Below are 16,878 nucleotides of genomic sequence, written 5' to 3'. Positions count from 1 at the left end.
AATTTTTCCAAGTCAACGTGTCCATGAAACCTAAGTGTTGTGACTGGAAAACAACGTGGTGCACACATGGCCTGTGAAAAAGAAATTGTCGGAAAGTTTGAAATCAGGGGCTAGTTATCAGTTATATCAATATGTGAATGATCTTCCGTAATTGTTATTCTATAAACCCTAATCACTACTGCTGATCGAGTATCAAGGGTTGACAAAAGTGAACCGGATTCTCAACAACTGATACGATTGCGGATTTATGGGCAAACTGCTTACTGTACCTGTATTTGGAGCAGTAGTGTCATATGGCAGCGGTGCTACTGATTATTATGGCTGTACCGGTATGTGTAACAGTTAACACATACGCTTGAAACTGATAAAGCTCATGCAGCCCTAAATTCGTGAAAAATGGGCGAAAAGTGGAATCTCAGGAGTTTGAAGGCTCCGCCAGTCTACCACGTGCGGGCGAACAACATGGATATTGGTAAGGCGACTTTATCAGTTAGTGTGGAACTGGATACATGGGCCACAAAGATAATTGTATTACATCTGTAGTAAACCCTGACTTAAAACTCACAGGCTGGTTCAATTGATGTACTGATCTAAAACGACACTTGGTCAGTTGTTCAAAGAGTAGACCTATCTGTGGTGGGCTATAGTACTGTTAAAAGATGAGATAGACTTAGGCCCACTTGTACATCACAATTACATGAATCTCATCCCAACACATCAAGAAACACTGTTTTAACACTAAGCTAAAGCTACTCTCGGAGGTAGATCTTAATGCGGCTGTTAATTAACTCATGTGAATAGTGGATCACAAGCCCTTGACCAACAGGGTAGCGTGATGGAATTATACAACCTACATTTCTCACAAGCCCGTGACCAACAGGGTAGCGTGATGGAATAATACAACCTACATTTCTCACAAGCCCGTGACCAACAGGGTAGCGTGATGGAATGATACAACCTACATTTCTCACAAGCCCTTGACCAACAGGGTAGCGTGATGGAATGATACAACCTACATTTCTCACAAGCCCGTGACCTACAGGGTAGCGTGATGGAATGATACAACCTACATTTCTCACAAGCCCTTGACCAACAGGGTAGCGTGATGGAATGATTCTGTACAATTAATGTTAATGTTTGAAAATGTACTTAATGATAATTGCAGAGACTTTGGTTATCCTGAAAAACACCATTGGAGACGTAGTGGATGCGTTATCTAAACAGGATGTGCTTGATAGCGAGAGGCTGTGCCTTCAGAGAATCCTGTATAAACTCAACAACCAGATGCGCCATCAAAAACTTTTCAGTTTCTTCAAACTGGTAAGATGAATCCAAATGTCATTGGTAGATTGACCCAGAAATCCGGAAAAGACAGGAAATTGTACATGTATCTTCTATGGGTTAGCTGATCAGTATTGAATCTGTATGCATTTATCTACTTGTGTATATGTAACAAGTTGTCAGTAAGTGGACGTTTGATGGCCCTCAGAACTTAACAATGAAGTGTCTTCCACCAGTATCAGCCTGGCTCCCTTGTCTCATAAGTAAAGATAAGTAAATATGAAACTGTAGGGCTTTAAACCATAACCCGTGTTTTTCTATGTTTTACAGATATCAAAGTGTTTACGTTGCTATGTGAACCTGGATCTGCTCACTTTGATGAAGTCCCTTCATGATGAGTTTCAGAGGTAAATTTAAGCTGTGGTTGGCTTGTCAGGTTTAGTGAGATTGTGAAAGTCGAAACCAAGCACTAGGTACATGTGTAGAATGTCAGTATGACTTTTGTTACCATGGTAAGTGTACATGTATTTGTCCTGAGAAAGTACCTACTGTGACATTCAACAAAGTTGTCTAGTTTAGTTGTGAGCGTTGTGATTTCATGAAAAGTTTAAAAAAATATTCAGTTTTGTGAAAGCAAGCGCTAAATCTGATCATACTGCAAAGGCCCAGAGAAAAAGCCACGTAAACTGGAAATCTGTGAGGAAAAAATAATGGGGTTGGCAATAATATTGAAAGCAGTTTTGAACCTCAAGCAAGCAAACATCTAGAAGTAAATTGTCATTATTATGATATATTTTCAGACTGGTGGAGCAGTATGAAGAGCAGCAGTATGTGCCATCATTACAAACTCTGCAGTACCATATGGTGAAGCTACAATGTGCGGCTGGTATCTTAGCTAGAATGGCTACTTACTGCATTCAGGCATATTTGTATCCTTCTTGTGTTTGTAGTTCTTGGTTTGTGAAGTAAGTGCTTACATTGTTGGCAGTGTGAGCTATTGTGTTGGGGTTTTCTCTTTCATTTTGTATATGTATATGATATGATACTGGGAATATGGGTGGGGCAGGGCTATGCCTGGACAAAAGCCGACAGACATGCACATACACTTGTGAAATGACAACAATCTTTTTGGTCACATGTTACATTGGTAACACAGGATGCACTCAGGACCCCTGAATCAGTGATTGAATGGGATGCTTATTTTGAAAAACGATTATGGTATATGTAATTAATATTATGTGAACCCTTAACTTATGCTTTAGTCCAGTGAAGCAAGTCATGGCCATTGGCCATTTTCTCACAAAAAACATCATGTTTCTGGCCATGCTGGGCAGAGTGTGGTAAGTAGTTGTTTTTCTTTATAAAACACTGTGATATTAGCTTCCAGGCCTAGGCCAAGACAGTTCGCTTTTTGAAATAAATCCTGGACCAGGTGTACAAGGTCTCTACTCTCTTGTGCAAGATTACTATATGGAAGTTTACTGTGCTGTGTGAAGTGATATGTCTTTTGTGTGAGATGACCTGTCTTGTGTGTGAGGTGACCTGTCCTGTGTCTAAGGCCACTCTGTCTTGTGTGTGAGCCACTCTATCTTGTGTGAGGTTACAGTCTTGAGTGTGTGAGATCACTGCCTTGCATGTGTGAGGCCACTGTCTTAGGAGTGAAGCCACTGCCTTGGGTGTGAGGTCACTGCTTTGTGTGTGAGGCCACTCTATCTTGTGTGTGAGGCGACTCTATCTTGTGTGTGAGGCCACTCTATCTTGTGTGTGAAGCGACTCTATCTTGTGTGTGAGGCGACTCTATCTTGGGTGTGAGGCGACTCTATCTTGTGTGAGGTGACCTGTCTTGTGTGTAAGGCCACTCCATCTTGTGTGAGGTTACAGTCTTGAGTGTGTGAGATCATTGACTTGCATCTGTGAGGTCACAGATTTGTCTTGTGTGTGTGGTCACTGCCTTGTGTGTGAGGCCACTGGCTTGGGTGTGAGGCAACTCGATCTTGTGTGTGAGGCCACTGTATCTTGTGTGAGGTCACTGTTTTGTGTGTGAGGTCACTGCCTTGTGTGTGAGGTCACTGTCTTGTGTGTGAGGTTACTCTCTTGTGTGTGAGGTCATTATCTTGTGTGAGGTTACTGCCTTGTGTGTGAGGGCACATTGTTTTGTGAGGTCACTGTTTGTGTGTGAGGCCACTGTATCTTGTGTGAGGTCACTGTCTTATGTGTGAGGGCACTCTAACTTCTGTGAGGTCACTGTCTTGTGTGTGAGGTCATTATCTTGTGTGAGGTTACTGCCTTGTGTGTGAGGGCACATTGTTTTGTGAGGTCACTGTATTGTGTGTGAGGGCAGATTGTTTTGTGAGGTCACTGTCTTGTGTGTGAGGGCAGATTGTTTTGTGAGGTCGCTGTCTTGTGTGTGAGGGCAGATTGTTTTGTGAGGTCGCTGTCTTGTGTGTGAGGGCAGATTGTTTTGTGAGGTCACTGTATTGTGTGTGTGGGCACATTGTTTTGTGAGGTCACTGTATTGTGTGTGAGGGCACATTGTTTTGTGAGGTCACTGTATTGTGTGTGTGGGCACATTGTTTTGTGAGGTTACTTTGTCATGCTCAGGCAAGTAAGCATTACAATCCATCATCTCATTCTTTTTTTTTTTGTTTTTAGGGCCCTAAGTAAATACTTGATCTTTGGAATCACAAAAGGCTTTAACCAGCTATTACCTCTTCTGTCAAAGTTTCCAGCAAGCCCAATTTTGTGGGTAAGTAACTGATAGTGACACAAATATACCCCTGTAAATTTGAGTTATACCCATATTGTTTCGTCAGCATATTGGGTTTTTTTCTTAATTTTGTCTATTGGTCATTTTTTCTTGATTTTTGTCACTGGTTAGCTATTTGAGTGCTAATCAGGTGCCTCACCGTCATTACTGATCATATGTGTTTGTATGTAGGACCTAGCAGTCAGTCTGGTGAGTCATTTGTGTAATATTTATTTATTTAGTTAGTTAGTTATTTGATTGGTGTTTTAAGCCTTACTCAAGAATATTTCACTAATACAACGGAGGCCAGCATTATGGTGAGGGGAAACAGGACAGAGTCCGGATGAAACCCACGACCATCCGCAGGTTGCTTGCAGACCTTCCCAAAAACGGCTGAAGAGGAACCCAGCATGAGCTGGACTTGAACTCACAGTGACAGCATTGGTGAGAGGCTTCTGGGTCATTACACTGCACTAGCGCGTTAACCAACTGAGCCACGGAGGCTCCCATTTGCATAATAATCAGAGCGCTTGGTGTTACTGAGTTATTATTGATCATATATGTTTGTATGTAGGACATAGCACACAGTCTGGTAAGTCATTTGTGCAATAATCAGAGGGCTCACAGTTATTACTGATCATATGTGTTTGTATGTAGGACCTAGCACTCAGTCTGGTGAGTCATTTGTGTAAAATCAGAGGGCTCACAGTTATTACTGATTAATGTGTTTGTATGTAGGACCTAGCACTCAGTCTGGTGAGTCATTTGTGTAAAATCAGGTGGCTCACTGTTATTACTGATTAATGTGTTTGTATGTAGGACCTAGCACTCAGTCTGGTGAGTCATTTGTGTAAAATCAGGTGGCTCACAGTTATTACTGATCATATGTGTTTGTATGTAGGACCTAGCACTCAGTCTGGTGAGTTATTTGTGTAATAATCAGAGGGCTCACAGTTATTACTGATTAATGTGTTTGTATGTAGGACCTAGCACTCAGTCTGGTGAGTTATTTGTGTAATAATCAGAGGGCTCACAGTTATTACTGATTAATGTGTTTGTATGTAGGACCTAGCACTCAGTCTGGTGAGTCATTTGTGTAAAATCAGGTGGCTCACTGTTATTACTGATTAATGTGTTTGTATGTAGGACCTAGCACTCAGTCTGGTGAGTTATTTGTGTAATAATCAGAGGGCTCACAGTTATTACTGATTAATGTGTTTGTATGTAGGACCTAGCACTCAGTCTGGTGAGTCATTTGTGTAAAATCAGGTGGCTCACTGTTATTACTGATTAATGTGTTTGTATGTAGGACCTAGCACTCAGTCTGGTGAGTCATTTGTGTAAAATCAGGTGGCTCACAGTTATTACTGATCATATGTGTTTGTATGTAGGACCTAGCACTCAGTCTGGTGAGTTATTTGTGTAATAATCAGAGGGCTCACAGTTATTACTGATTAATGTGTTTGTATGTAGGACCTAGCACTCAGTCTGGTGAGTCATTTGTGTAATAACCATGTGGCTCACAGTTATTACTGATTAATGTGTTTGTATGTAGGACCTAGCACTCAGTCTAGTGAGTCATTTGTGTAATAACCATGTGACTCACAGTTATTACTGATTAATGTGTTTGTATGTAGGACCTAGCACTCAGTCTGGTGAGTTATTTGTGTAAAATCAGAGGGCTCACAGTTATTACTGATTAATGTGTTTGTACGTAGGACCTAGCCACTCAGTCTGGTGAGTCATTTGTGCAATAACCAGATGGCTCACAGTTATTACTGATCATTTGTGTTTGTGAGTAGGACACACCACTAATCAAACTTATTACATGTTTATGGACAAATTGCATACGATGACAAAGTGCAACAAAGACTCAGCTTGGATGGATTAGTTTGGCATTTACTTGGTACATGTGTTGCATGAAGTAGTCTCGCTTTTAATTCATAAAAGGATGGGAAGCACTCAGAAGTTGACAGAAGTGGTATTTTTCCAGTCCAGCCAGTGTATCAACATGGAACTGTGCACATACACAGACTGAGCAATACTTGAACAAAGCTCTGTTATGTGTATGTAAGTAACAATGATACTTTCTATTTGACAGCTTCCAGAAGATGAGAAACTCCCTCCTGACCTAAGTGCGTGGATAAAAACAAACTGGCCTGAAGTTGATGTCAATTTCAAAGGGTAAGAAATCCATCTCTTGGTCAGTAGTGAAGCAGTGATGTCATTTATCTCAGTTTAAAATCTTCATCCTGGTAATGTATTAATTTATTAGGAGAGCATGTTTGGTGTTGATGGATGTTAGTTCAGTAGTGCCAGATACTTCTGCCCCAGTCACTTTAGTTATCACCAGTCAGTGTGATGTATGAGCCTGGTGGGTCATGGAGTTCGGGACCATTCTGGCTAAAACTGATCAACACAAGCACGGATTAGAATGCTTGTCTTTTACTGTCTTCAAATATAAAGACATTGTTCTAATTTTTTTTAAAACTATGTGAATAATAACTCATTGCAATGTTACATGTATTGTTATTTAGGGTTCCAGTGCCAACTCTTTCTCCAGTTATACCACATTGGTATTTGATTTACTTCATAGTTTTTTTTATAGTCTTTTGTTTTATTTTTAATTAGCATCACTACTAATCAGGATGCAAAGGAGATGAAGTCTGCTGAAAAAGCCGAGTCCTCAACCGCCCAGTGGGATATCTTCAAGTCATCTAATTTGTTTGGAGCGGGAAGTGATACAGGAGGTATTGTTGTCCGTCATTTTGACGTCACTGATGGTGGCGAGTGGTAGAGAATAAGGGTGTGGCTCTTTTTAGGGGTCACACTGGGGCTCATTCATTGTGTGGGTGGTTATGAAAGCAATACATTACAGTTGCCCATCAGAGTACTGCAGTGTTTGCCCCTCAGCATATGAGTGAAGGGATCATAATGCTACCTCGCGGGACTGTCATGCCCTATCTAGCCCTTTTCCTAGGAAGCTGTGACTTCAGACAGGTCCATAACTTGTGTGCTTAGCATCTGCTTTTCACCATGAATATCTGAGAAGGGAAGTTAGATGGTAAGCACATGAATTAGTGTTGGGAAAGATCAGCAGTTGGGGAAAGTTGGGGAAAGGCAAGATACAGCACGGCATTCCGGAGAGGCAGCACTAAAATACATTTACATTGGGACAAACATGCTGCTAGGCAAAACAGTAATATAACTTTTCCTAACATTTCCTACCTGTAATCCTGCGTCTCCTTAGCATAAGGCTGTGCATAGAACATTTCCTACCTGTTATCCTGTGTCTCCTTAGTATAAGGCTGTAATCCTGTAATCCTGCGTCTCCTTAGTATAAGGCTGTGCATAGAACACTTCCTACCTGTTATCCTGTGTCTCCTTAGTATAAGGCTGTAATCCTGTAATCCTGCGTCTCCTCAGTATAAGGATGTATGGGAACATTTCCTACCTGTAATCCTACGTCTCCTTAGTATTAGGCTATACAGAGAACATTTCCTACCTGTAATCTTGTGTCTCCCTAGTATAAGGCTCTACAGGGAACATTTTCCAGCTGTAATCCTGCGTCTCCTTAGTACAGAGCTCTACAGGGAGAATTTTCCACCTGTAATCCTGCATCTCCTTAGTATAAGGCTCTACAGGGAACATTTTCCACCTGTAATCCTGCGTCTCCTTAGTACAGAGCTCTACAGGGAGAATTTTCCACCTGTAATCCTGCATCTCCTTAGTATAGGGCTCTACAGGGAACATTTTCCACCTGTAATCCTGCGTCTCCTTAGTACATAGCTCTGCAGGGAGCATTTTCCACCTGTAATCCTGCATCTCCTTAGTATAAGGCTCTACAGGGAGTATTTCTCTCCTGTAATCCTGTGTCTCCTTAGTATAGGGCTCTACAGAGAACATTTCCCACCTGTAGTCTTATGTCTCCTTAGTATAAGGCTGCATGGGAACATTTCCCACCTGTAATCATATGTCCCCTGAGTATAAGGCTGCATGGGAACATTTCTCTCCTGTAATCCTGAGTCTCCTTAAGAAAAGGCTGTACAGGGAACATTTCGTACTTGTAATTCGATGTCTCCTTAGTATAAGGCTGCTCAGGGAACATTTCCTACCTGAACAGTTGGGTTCCCTCATCCTCTGCTGTTACACGTCAATGTTTGTGTTATACAGAAGTAGTGGGGTGTATTGTACAAAAGAACATGAGCATATACATGTATATTAATGTTAAAGACTTTTTTATGTAGTGTTTGCGTCATTTTTTTTTCAGTGCCAGTCAGCAATGAGGAAGACGAAATGGATGAAAGCACTGAATCACTACCTCCATTGGATATGTCATCATCTGTATCAGTACCAGTAGATGTGTCATCATCTGTATCATTACCAGTAGATGTGTCATCATCTGTATCATTACCAGTGGATGTGTCATCATCTGTATCATTGCCAGTGGATGTGTCATCATCTGTATCATTGCCAGTGGATGTGTCATCATGTGTATCATTACCAGTGGATGTGTCATCATCTGTGTCATCACTATTGTTTGGTCAGGATGAAGACATTGGAGGTATAGTCTCTGGGCAGATTAGTATGACCAGTCCTAGACTCAGATATCTGAACACAAGCAGTAAGGAAGTTTGGCTATCAAACTCTTTTGCCGTTGAATGTTGCATCGTGTGATGTTTTGTTTACATTAATTTACACCTGGTTGGCTTTTTTTTTAGCCGCTTCGGAACCTGTAGATCTAGGATCAATCCTTGATCGAGTCACACCTAGGACTATAAAAGAGGAAGTTGTAACTTCCTCGCTTGGCGTTCAGCATGAAGGGGATAGTGCAACGACTGGTTGACCCGTATCAGTATAATGGCTCGGGCGGGGCGTCTTACTTGCCTTCGGTAAGTCGTCTCAGTGAAGCAGCACTAGATAAAAGAGCGGTGGAAATCCGTCCTGCTACAAGGAGGCACTTCGTCGTCATATGACTGAAAAATTGTTGAGTACGTTAAACCCCAAGCACTTTTTTTGGCCAATATATGTGTTGTTATTGTAGCAGGAATATTTACTTTGTTTCTTTTTTCTAACATGGTTATCTAATGAACAACATACTCATATGCTTACTTTTCCAGAAAAGATGGGAAAGAAATGTAATATTCTGCTTTCAGCACCACTAATATCTGGCCCAAAAATTAGAAGAATTATTTTGTGAAACTTGTTTCAGATGCCCATGTCATAGTGTATTTAATTAAAAATAGTTGCCTGACAGATCACATGGTACAGTAGGACTATTTGTATACACCCCCACCAAAAGGCAGAGCGTATAATGTTATAGCGATTTTGTCCGTCTGTCAACCCGTCCGTCCACATTTGTGTCCATGCTATAACTCCAACAGTTTTCAACATAGTTTTAATTTTTGGTGGATACATTGATACACAGATGACGATGTGTCACAACTCACATTTGTACATTTCCAAGGTTGTCGTGGTTACCAGATTTCCTATATACACTTCATACGCTTTCCATACTGAGTTTTAATTCTTGGTGGATACATAGATTCACAGAGGGCAATGTGACACAACTTATACTATATAGATATTATTTCATGTCCAGGCTATAAGTCCAACTGTTTTCATTCTTGGTGGATGCATACACAAATAGATGATGATGTGTTCATTTTCACAGTTGTCATGGTAACCAGGTAGCTGTTTTCCTTATATATATACTGTATAAATAGAAATGATTTCATGTCCGGGCTAAAACTGTGTCCCGCATAAAGTTTTCATGTGTGGTGAACACTATTGTCCACTAGCGTGGTTGTCATGGTGACCACATACTTATCATCAACACCCATGAAGATTCCCCTCAGGTTATACTCACCACATTGCTGCTGGTATTCTTTTATACATTTCAAACAAATGCATTTGTTGGGGCTTATGTTGTGACATAGGAGAAATAGGAGACATATACAACACACCTGACATAGGAGGTATAATGTATGGTGGTGATAAAGACATAGGAGGTGTGTTGTATGGTGGTTATAAGGACATAGGACGTATGTTGTATGGTGGTGATAAGGACATAGGAGGTGTCTTGTATGGTGGTGATAAGGACATAGGAGGTATGTTGTATGGTGGTGATAAAGACATAGGAGGTGTGTTGTATGGTGGTTATAAGGACATAGGACGTATGTTGTATGGTGGTGATAAGGACATAGGAGGTGTGTTGTATGGTGGTGATAAGGACATAGGAGGCGTGTTGTAGGGTGGTGATAAAGACATAGGTGTGTTGTATGGTGCTGATAAAGACATAGGAGGCGTGTTGTATGGTGGTGATAAAGACATAGGAGGTGTGTTGTATGGTGGTTATAAGGACATAGGACGTATGTTGTATGGTGGTGATAAGGACATAGGAGGTGTGTTGTATGGTGGTGATAAGGACATAGGAGGTATGTTGTATTATGGCGATAAGGACATAGGAGGTGTGTTGTATGGTGGTGATAAAGACATAGGAGGTATAATGTATGGTGCTGATAAAGACATAGGAGGCGTGTTGTATGGTGGTGATAAGGACATAGGAGGTGTGTTGTATGGTGGTGATAAGGACATAGGACGTATGTTGTATGGTGGTGATAAGGACATAGGAGGTGTGTTGTATGGTGGTGATAAGGACATAGGAGGTATGTTGTATTATGGCGATAAGGACATAGGAGGTGTGTTGTATGGTGGTGATAAGGACATAGGAGGTGTGTTGTATGGTGGTGATAAGGACATAGGAGGTGTGTTGTATGGTGGTGATAAGGACATAGGAGGTGTGTCGTATGGTGGTGATAAGGACATAGGTGTGTTGTATGGTGATGATAAGGACATAGGAGGTGTGTTGTATGGTGGTGATAAAGACATAGGTGTGTTGAATGGTGATGATAAGGACATAGGAGGTGTGTCGTATGGTGGTGATAAAGACATAGGTGTGTTGTATGGTGATGATAAGGACATAGGAGGTGTGTTGTATGGTGGTGATAAAGACATAGGTGTGTTGAATGGTGGTGATAAGGACATAGGAGGTATGTTGCATGCTGGCGATAAGGACATAGGAGGTGTGTCGTATGGTGGTGATAAGGACATAGGAGGTGTGTTGTATCGTGGTGTTACGGACATAGGAGGTGTGTTGTATGGTGGTGATAAGGACATAGGTATGTTGTATTATGGCGATAAGGACATAGGAGGTGTGTTGTATGGTGGTGATAAAGACATAGGTGTGTTGAATGGTGATGATAAGGACATAGGAGGTGTGTCGTATGGTGGTGATAAAGACATAGGTGTGTTGTATGGTGATGATAAGGACATAGGAGGTGTGTTGTATGGTGGTGATAAAGACATAGGTGTGTTGAATGGTGGTGATAAGGACATAGGAGGTATGTTGCATGCTGGCGATAAGGACATAGGAGGTGTGTCGTATGGTGGTGATAAGGACATAGGAGGTGTGTTGTATCGTGGTGTTACGGACATAGGAGGTGTGTTGTATGGTGGTGATAAGGACATAGGTGTGTTGTATGGTGGTGATAAGGGCATAGGAGGTGTGTTGTATGGTGCTGATAAGGATTTTTTTTTTTTTTTTTGATTGGTGTTTTACGCCGTACTCAAGAATATTTCACTTATACGACGACGGCCAGCATTATGGTGGGTGGAAACCGGACAGAGCCCGGGGGAAACCCACGACCATCTGCAGGTTGCTGACAGACCTTCCCACTTACGGCCGGAGAGGAAGCCAGCATGAGCTGGACTTGAACTCACAGCGAACGCATTGGTGAGAGGCTTCTGGGTCATTACGCTGCGCTAGCGTGCTAACCGACTGAGCCACGGAGGCCCCCAGGTTAAACCCCCAAGTATATATACATATAAAGAAATACAATAGGAGGTATGCTGTATGGTGGTAATCACAATATGAGAAGTACGTTTGATGACGATAAGGCCATAGCAGGTGTATGTATAGGTGTATGTATGTAAGAGAATCACTGTGGTAAATGTGGATTGACTATATGATGCTTTAAGCTCTATGTGGATCAGCAAACTCACAGAGCCGGGGGAAACCACTTACTGCACCAGGCATTTATTTGGCTTTCAGTTCAAGCACATATTTTTACTGAAACCTCTTACTGCAACAGGCATTTATTTGGCTTTCAGTTAAAGCACATATTTTACCCAAACTTACTGCACAAGGTATTTACTTGGCTTTCAGTTAAGTGCATATTTTTACCCAAACCACTTACTGCACCAGGCATTTATTTCGGCTTTCAGTTAAAGCACATATTTTTTCCCAAACCACTTACTGCACCAGGTATTTACTTGGCTTTCAGTTAAGTGCATGTTTTTACCCAAACCACTTACTGCACCAGGCATTTACTTGGCTTTCAGTTAAGTGCATATTTTCACCCAAAACCACTTACTGCAACAGGCATTTACTTGGCTTTCAGTTAAGTGCATATTTTCACCCAAACCACTTCCTTTTCTATATTAGGAGTGAACCCATGTGAACATCAGAGATAACAAAATTTACAGTGGCCTGTAATTCAGCTTTTGTCTCGTATTTCTTTCACCAGCCTAAATCTGAACTGAACTGAACTGAACTGTATTTCTGTTTCCAGTGGCACACCATGAGATGAGGAGCACCCTTGCAGACAAGACCGACGTGAATTCAGTAACATTAGACTTCAACTCAGTGCTCTTTCTTAAGACTCTTAGAGAAGCTAAGAGCTGCGAGGAGTTTTCAGCACCCTATGCAGCCCTGAGGCACAGCGGTAGATTGTGGAAAGGCAATAGAGTGTGGCTGAAGGAAGAGCTTAAGAAGATAGACAGAACGATACAAAAGCTTCAATCAGGACGACCAAAGAAGAAGAAAATTGCACATTGCAGAAACAGGATTTCTAAAGTATTTAACACATTGATGGGAGGAGTTAACAAAGGGAATCATTTGACATCTCCTAAGCCAAAGATGCTGTTACCAATAATACATCAATGTATTTCAAGTTTATCTAGTGTTAAGAAGGCGAAGGTCTCTCTTACTCAAAATCAGCAGATTAAACTTGGACCTTTTTATACATTACATTTACCAAAAGCCATAGCTGGAGCTATATTACAGAACTTTAAAGAAATCAAGAAGAGGCCAGGAAACCAGACATGCAAGCCAGTAGAGGTCTTTTTGGCAGCAGTCAAATCAGTTCTTGTAAAAGTTTGTAATAAAAAAGTAAAAGATGCAAGGGTGTCTATGAAGACTGAAACAGAATCTCTCCTCACTGCTGGGACTAGAGGGAAAGTCAAGCGGAAGAAAACAAGAGCAATTCAGAGTGATGGACCTAAAAAGAAAAACAAAAACAGGCACACTTCCAAAAGCTTGTACAATAATTGAGTTGGAATATATTTCTGTGGAAGGAATGTGTTATTGAGAACGGAAACTTTCAGGGTACATATTTCCTGCTGGCAGTAAACTAAGATTGTGATGTACATGGACGTGTGGCATGAGCAGTGAAAAATGGAAGACGACTGACCCCACTACACTAAATCAGTGTTAGCAGGACAACTGAAGGCAATTCACTACTAGTTATAGTACATTAGTTCTCAGTCTGAAACTATAAAACATGGTCATTAACCAAAGAAACTTATGTTGAAGAATTACACATTGTCAAAACTGTCCACTGGATTTAATGTAACGTGCGAAAGGTTGGTCATTTACCCCAGCCACACCAAACAAAACTGACCACAATTTGTATCAGTGAAAAATTTTTGAGTATGTTAAGCAACAATCAGTCAGAGTTTACTGTCTTTCACTCTTAAGTAATGGTTGTGTACTTCTGAGAAGTTATTTACACAAATGGTACAAACACTCATAAACTAAACAAGTAAGTAATGGTGAAAGCCCCTGGAACAGCCTGTATAGAGAGTATACAAACCACAAGAAAGCCCCTTGGACAACCAGTATAGAGAGTATACACACAACAAATCCCTAAAAAGATAAAGTTACAGTTTATTTACAGTTTGATTGCAAAACTTATTACATCACAGTTTGGCATGCAGGTTTCTGTTTTATGAATAAACCTGCTAGCTGATGCTTCAAAAGCAACTGTACATGGAGGCTAAAACTGTCACTCACACTGAACATTTCCATGGTGTCTGTATGAACAGTTCAGTCCGCTTTTCTCTTCGCCCTGATTAGCCTTTACATAATATGTTATCCAGCCTAGATATTTATTTCATTTATAATACACCAGTGAGAAAATAAATATGTAATTCATATTTTTGCCACATATTCAGCATCTTTTTCTATTTCTTCCACTTGGCTACATCATCATCTGTTATACCAGCTCCTTTCTTGATCACGTCAAACAACTCCTTGTTCCGTCTCTCTCTCTGAGACTGTTCCTCTGTCTTAATTTCTGTCTGGATATGGCTTGGGGATCCCTTCAGTCTCTGCAATGTGTAAAGCAAATATACAGCTCGGTAATTTGGATAGTAGACTAAACAGGGTGAGTATGATGATGCCATTAATCAAAGCTTGTTTTGGAAAATGGGACACTGAGTCAGTCTTGAGAATCACATTGCACATGACTCATTGTCTCCCATTCATTTGGAAGTAAGGCTTAGCTATCCAGTAATTTCATCCACCGGACACATGAGGGGTAGGTTTAATCCCAGCCCTAACAGGAAACTTCTGGACTTCCCTGTTCTTATTGTCTGTAAATTTACAAAATCTGGCCTGTGTCTTCATGACATGCAGCAACCAATATTCGCACCAATTCCCAAAACCTTTACACTTTGAGACATTACCCCACTGTGCAGATGGTGACAGATAGCTTGTGGCCCCAGTGGGATAGTGTCTTAAAACACACAGGTTCTGGGAATTTGTACAGCTGTCCTTACTCAGGTTACCTTACTTGATTATGGGAACCACTGGGTTGACATTGATTTATGCTAGGGAAGTTTTAATGCGCGTGTGAAGAGCGGTAAATGTTCCTTATAATCAGCCTGACACATTTGAGGCTGTAACTTTCGCAACTGTGTTGCTCCAAGTTTACCCCGCTGTAGACCATTCTGTAAGACAGGTCGGAAGTTGAACGACACGTAACCACCTTTGCGTGTCTAAAACAAGATGGCCGCCCAATGTTAAAGCATTGGGGGAAAAGTCACTTTTTGCTACTTCGCCAGCGACCAGTAAGGCATAGTTGTACAAAATAACATCATGAAAACTGTGAACAAATACTCAAGACTATCTGGAAAGCTGAAAATCGCTGACAGCGATTCAAAAATAGGCATTTTCCTATGCAATAAGGTTGGGAGGACCGTTTTCTTCACCCACGCCGTTTGTTACTAAGGAGATCACGTCGTCTCCCGATCCGTCTTACAGAAATGTCTTGCGTTAGTTCATAGCAAAGTCAACCATAGTACTCTATATCTTGTATATGGAAATAAAAGTTCCAACTGATTATGTTCTATTCTCCTGCATAATACATACATACATACATGGTAAACGTTTGGTATCGATAATTTGAAACGAAGGACTGTAAAGTGTAAGTTATGTAACGCCACGAAGTCTATTTGGTGCTCAGTTATCGTCATCAAGAAGCCAGGATTATTTGCGGTTTTATACCTTTCTCATTTCCTCTTCACTTGGTGTGAAAAATGCCCAGCCGATAACACCAAAGCCGACAATAACCAGACCATTTATGACACCTTTGGTAAACCGGCTACTTGACATGTTGCAGTTGCAGCTGCATCACGACCTCCTTGCGAAGCGATATGCACGCAAGAGTATACCCACAAGGGAGGTAATCCTTACGATACCGAATAAAGCGTACGATAGCTTCAGTGCAAGGGGGTTTTGGCATTCGAACAATATAACCCAAAATTATTCTGTTTTGGTTTTCTACATTCACTAAAAATTAAAAACGCTCCCCACCCAATCTCGCAAAAGAAAACTATAGTTACATTTGTATACATAGCTTTTTCTTTTTGAAATTTTCAACAATTCGTTTAGGACCATTATTCCTTTCTGTATCAATCAGAATCAGTGGATTCATTTTCCAAAAACTTTAGTCAGCCTTAAAAGTTAAATCGAAAAGATAAGATTTTCATGTGACAAAGTTTTCAGCAGTGTCTAAAATGTATACCTCCTGAAACTATACACATAGGCAATAGCATCTGCCTCTTCAGCTGAAGATATTAGCATTTAACTTCTGGTTTTGTGGTACGACCGCAACAATGTCAAAAAGGGGGAATGAATCCTACAACAAACACAAAAGTCAATACGTAGCTTGCTCCACGAGAAAACCTTACTTGGCCTACATAGGAACACAAGGTAAGGTCATTTTTAGGAGCTAAATCCATGTAAAAATTTTCATAAGTTTTTGATGTCTGATATTACCCAAACACTGCTTGGGCCATTTCTTGCAGTCTTCGCATTGGCGATTGCTGCACAAATGTAAAAGCACTTCTATCATATGTGACTTGAGGTAGGACATTGTGTTTCAGTCTTCACTTTGTTAAGTATAAAGCCATTTCCATAGTGAAAAATGATTAAACATAAAATCTAGTATCAAATATAAGTTTTCACACCAAAAATCTAACGAAAGGAGTTTAATGACATTGATTAGTGATTACAAACTGAATATTACTTCAAATGTATAGGAAATTTTGAGCAGTTGTGATAAACAGTGGGAGTTGTGGGACATGGTCACTTTTTTTCCCCCTGAATTCACGTTATCAGTTTCTTTGTGCGTTGCTTCGCTCCTCAAACTTCGAGATAAATAAAGGGTCAATCAGCTGGAGCTTGAGCATGAAGTCTCTCCTCTCATTGTCCGTCCAGGTAGAAA

The 16,878-nt window shown here is 40.8% G+C and overlaps 1 protein-coding gene and 1 long non-coding RNA gene across 2 annotated transcripts; one reads left to right on the top strand and one right to left on the bottom strand.

The window, feature by feature from the left end:
* The first annotated feature begins 73 nt into the window (after positions 1–73).
* LOC135466565 (uncharacterized) lies at positions 74–13,873 on the top strand. The gene is made up of 10 exons (XM_064744117.1): positions 74–472; positions 1,166–1,320; positions 1,612–1,688; positions 2,082–2,210; positions 2,544–2,621; positions 3,934–4,027; positions 6,129–6,211; positions 6,659–6,777; positions 8,298–8,591; positions 12,661–13,873. The coding sequence occupies exons 1-10, from the start codon at positions 397–399 to the stop codon at positions 13,419–13,421; spliced, it is 1,866 nt and encodes a 621-aa protein (XP_064600187.1). The 5' UTR covers positions 74–396; the 3' UTR covers positions 13,422–13,873.
* Positions 13,874–14,016: 143 nt separating this feature from the next.
* LOC135466568 (uncharacterized) lies at positions 14,017–16,134 on the bottom strand. Its single transcript, XR_010444137.1, has 2 exons — positions 15,657–16,134; positions 14,017–14,479 (listed from the first exon to the last, which is right to left on the bottom strand). It is a non-coding gene; the product is annotated as an uncharacterized LOC135466568 (long non-coding RNA).
* Between the last annotated feature and the right edge of the window lie 744 nt (positions 16,135–16,878).

The sequence above is a fragment of the Liolophura sinensis genome, chromosome 6 (assembly GCF_032854445.1).
Source record: "Liolophura sinensis isolate JHLJ2023 chromosome 6, CUHK_Ljap_v2, whole genome shotgun sequence".
Taxonomy (NCBI): Eukaryota; Metazoa; Mollusca; class Polyplacophora; order Chitonida; family Chitonidae; genus Liolophura; species Liolophura sinensis.
The sequence above is the reverse complement of the archived record's forward strand: the minus strand, read 5'-3'. Positions and strand labels throughout refer to the sequence as shown.

What these genes read in the sequence shown, in the direction of transcription:
- LOC135466565 (XM_064744117.1), top strand. Translation starts at nt 397, where the DNA reads ATGGGCGAAAAGTGGAATCTCAGGAGTTTGAAGGCTCCGCCAGTCTAC. An exon ending in TTTTCAGTTTCTTCAAACTG is followed by an intron (nt 1,321 to 1,611) that starts GTAAGATGAATC and finishes TATGTTTTACAG; the next exon opens with ATATCAAAGTGTTTACGTTG. An exon ending in CTTCATGATGAGTTTCAGAG is followed by an intron (nt 1,689 to 2,081) that starts GTAAATTTAAGC and finishes ATATATTTTCAG; the next exon opens with ACTGGTGGAGCAGTATGAAG.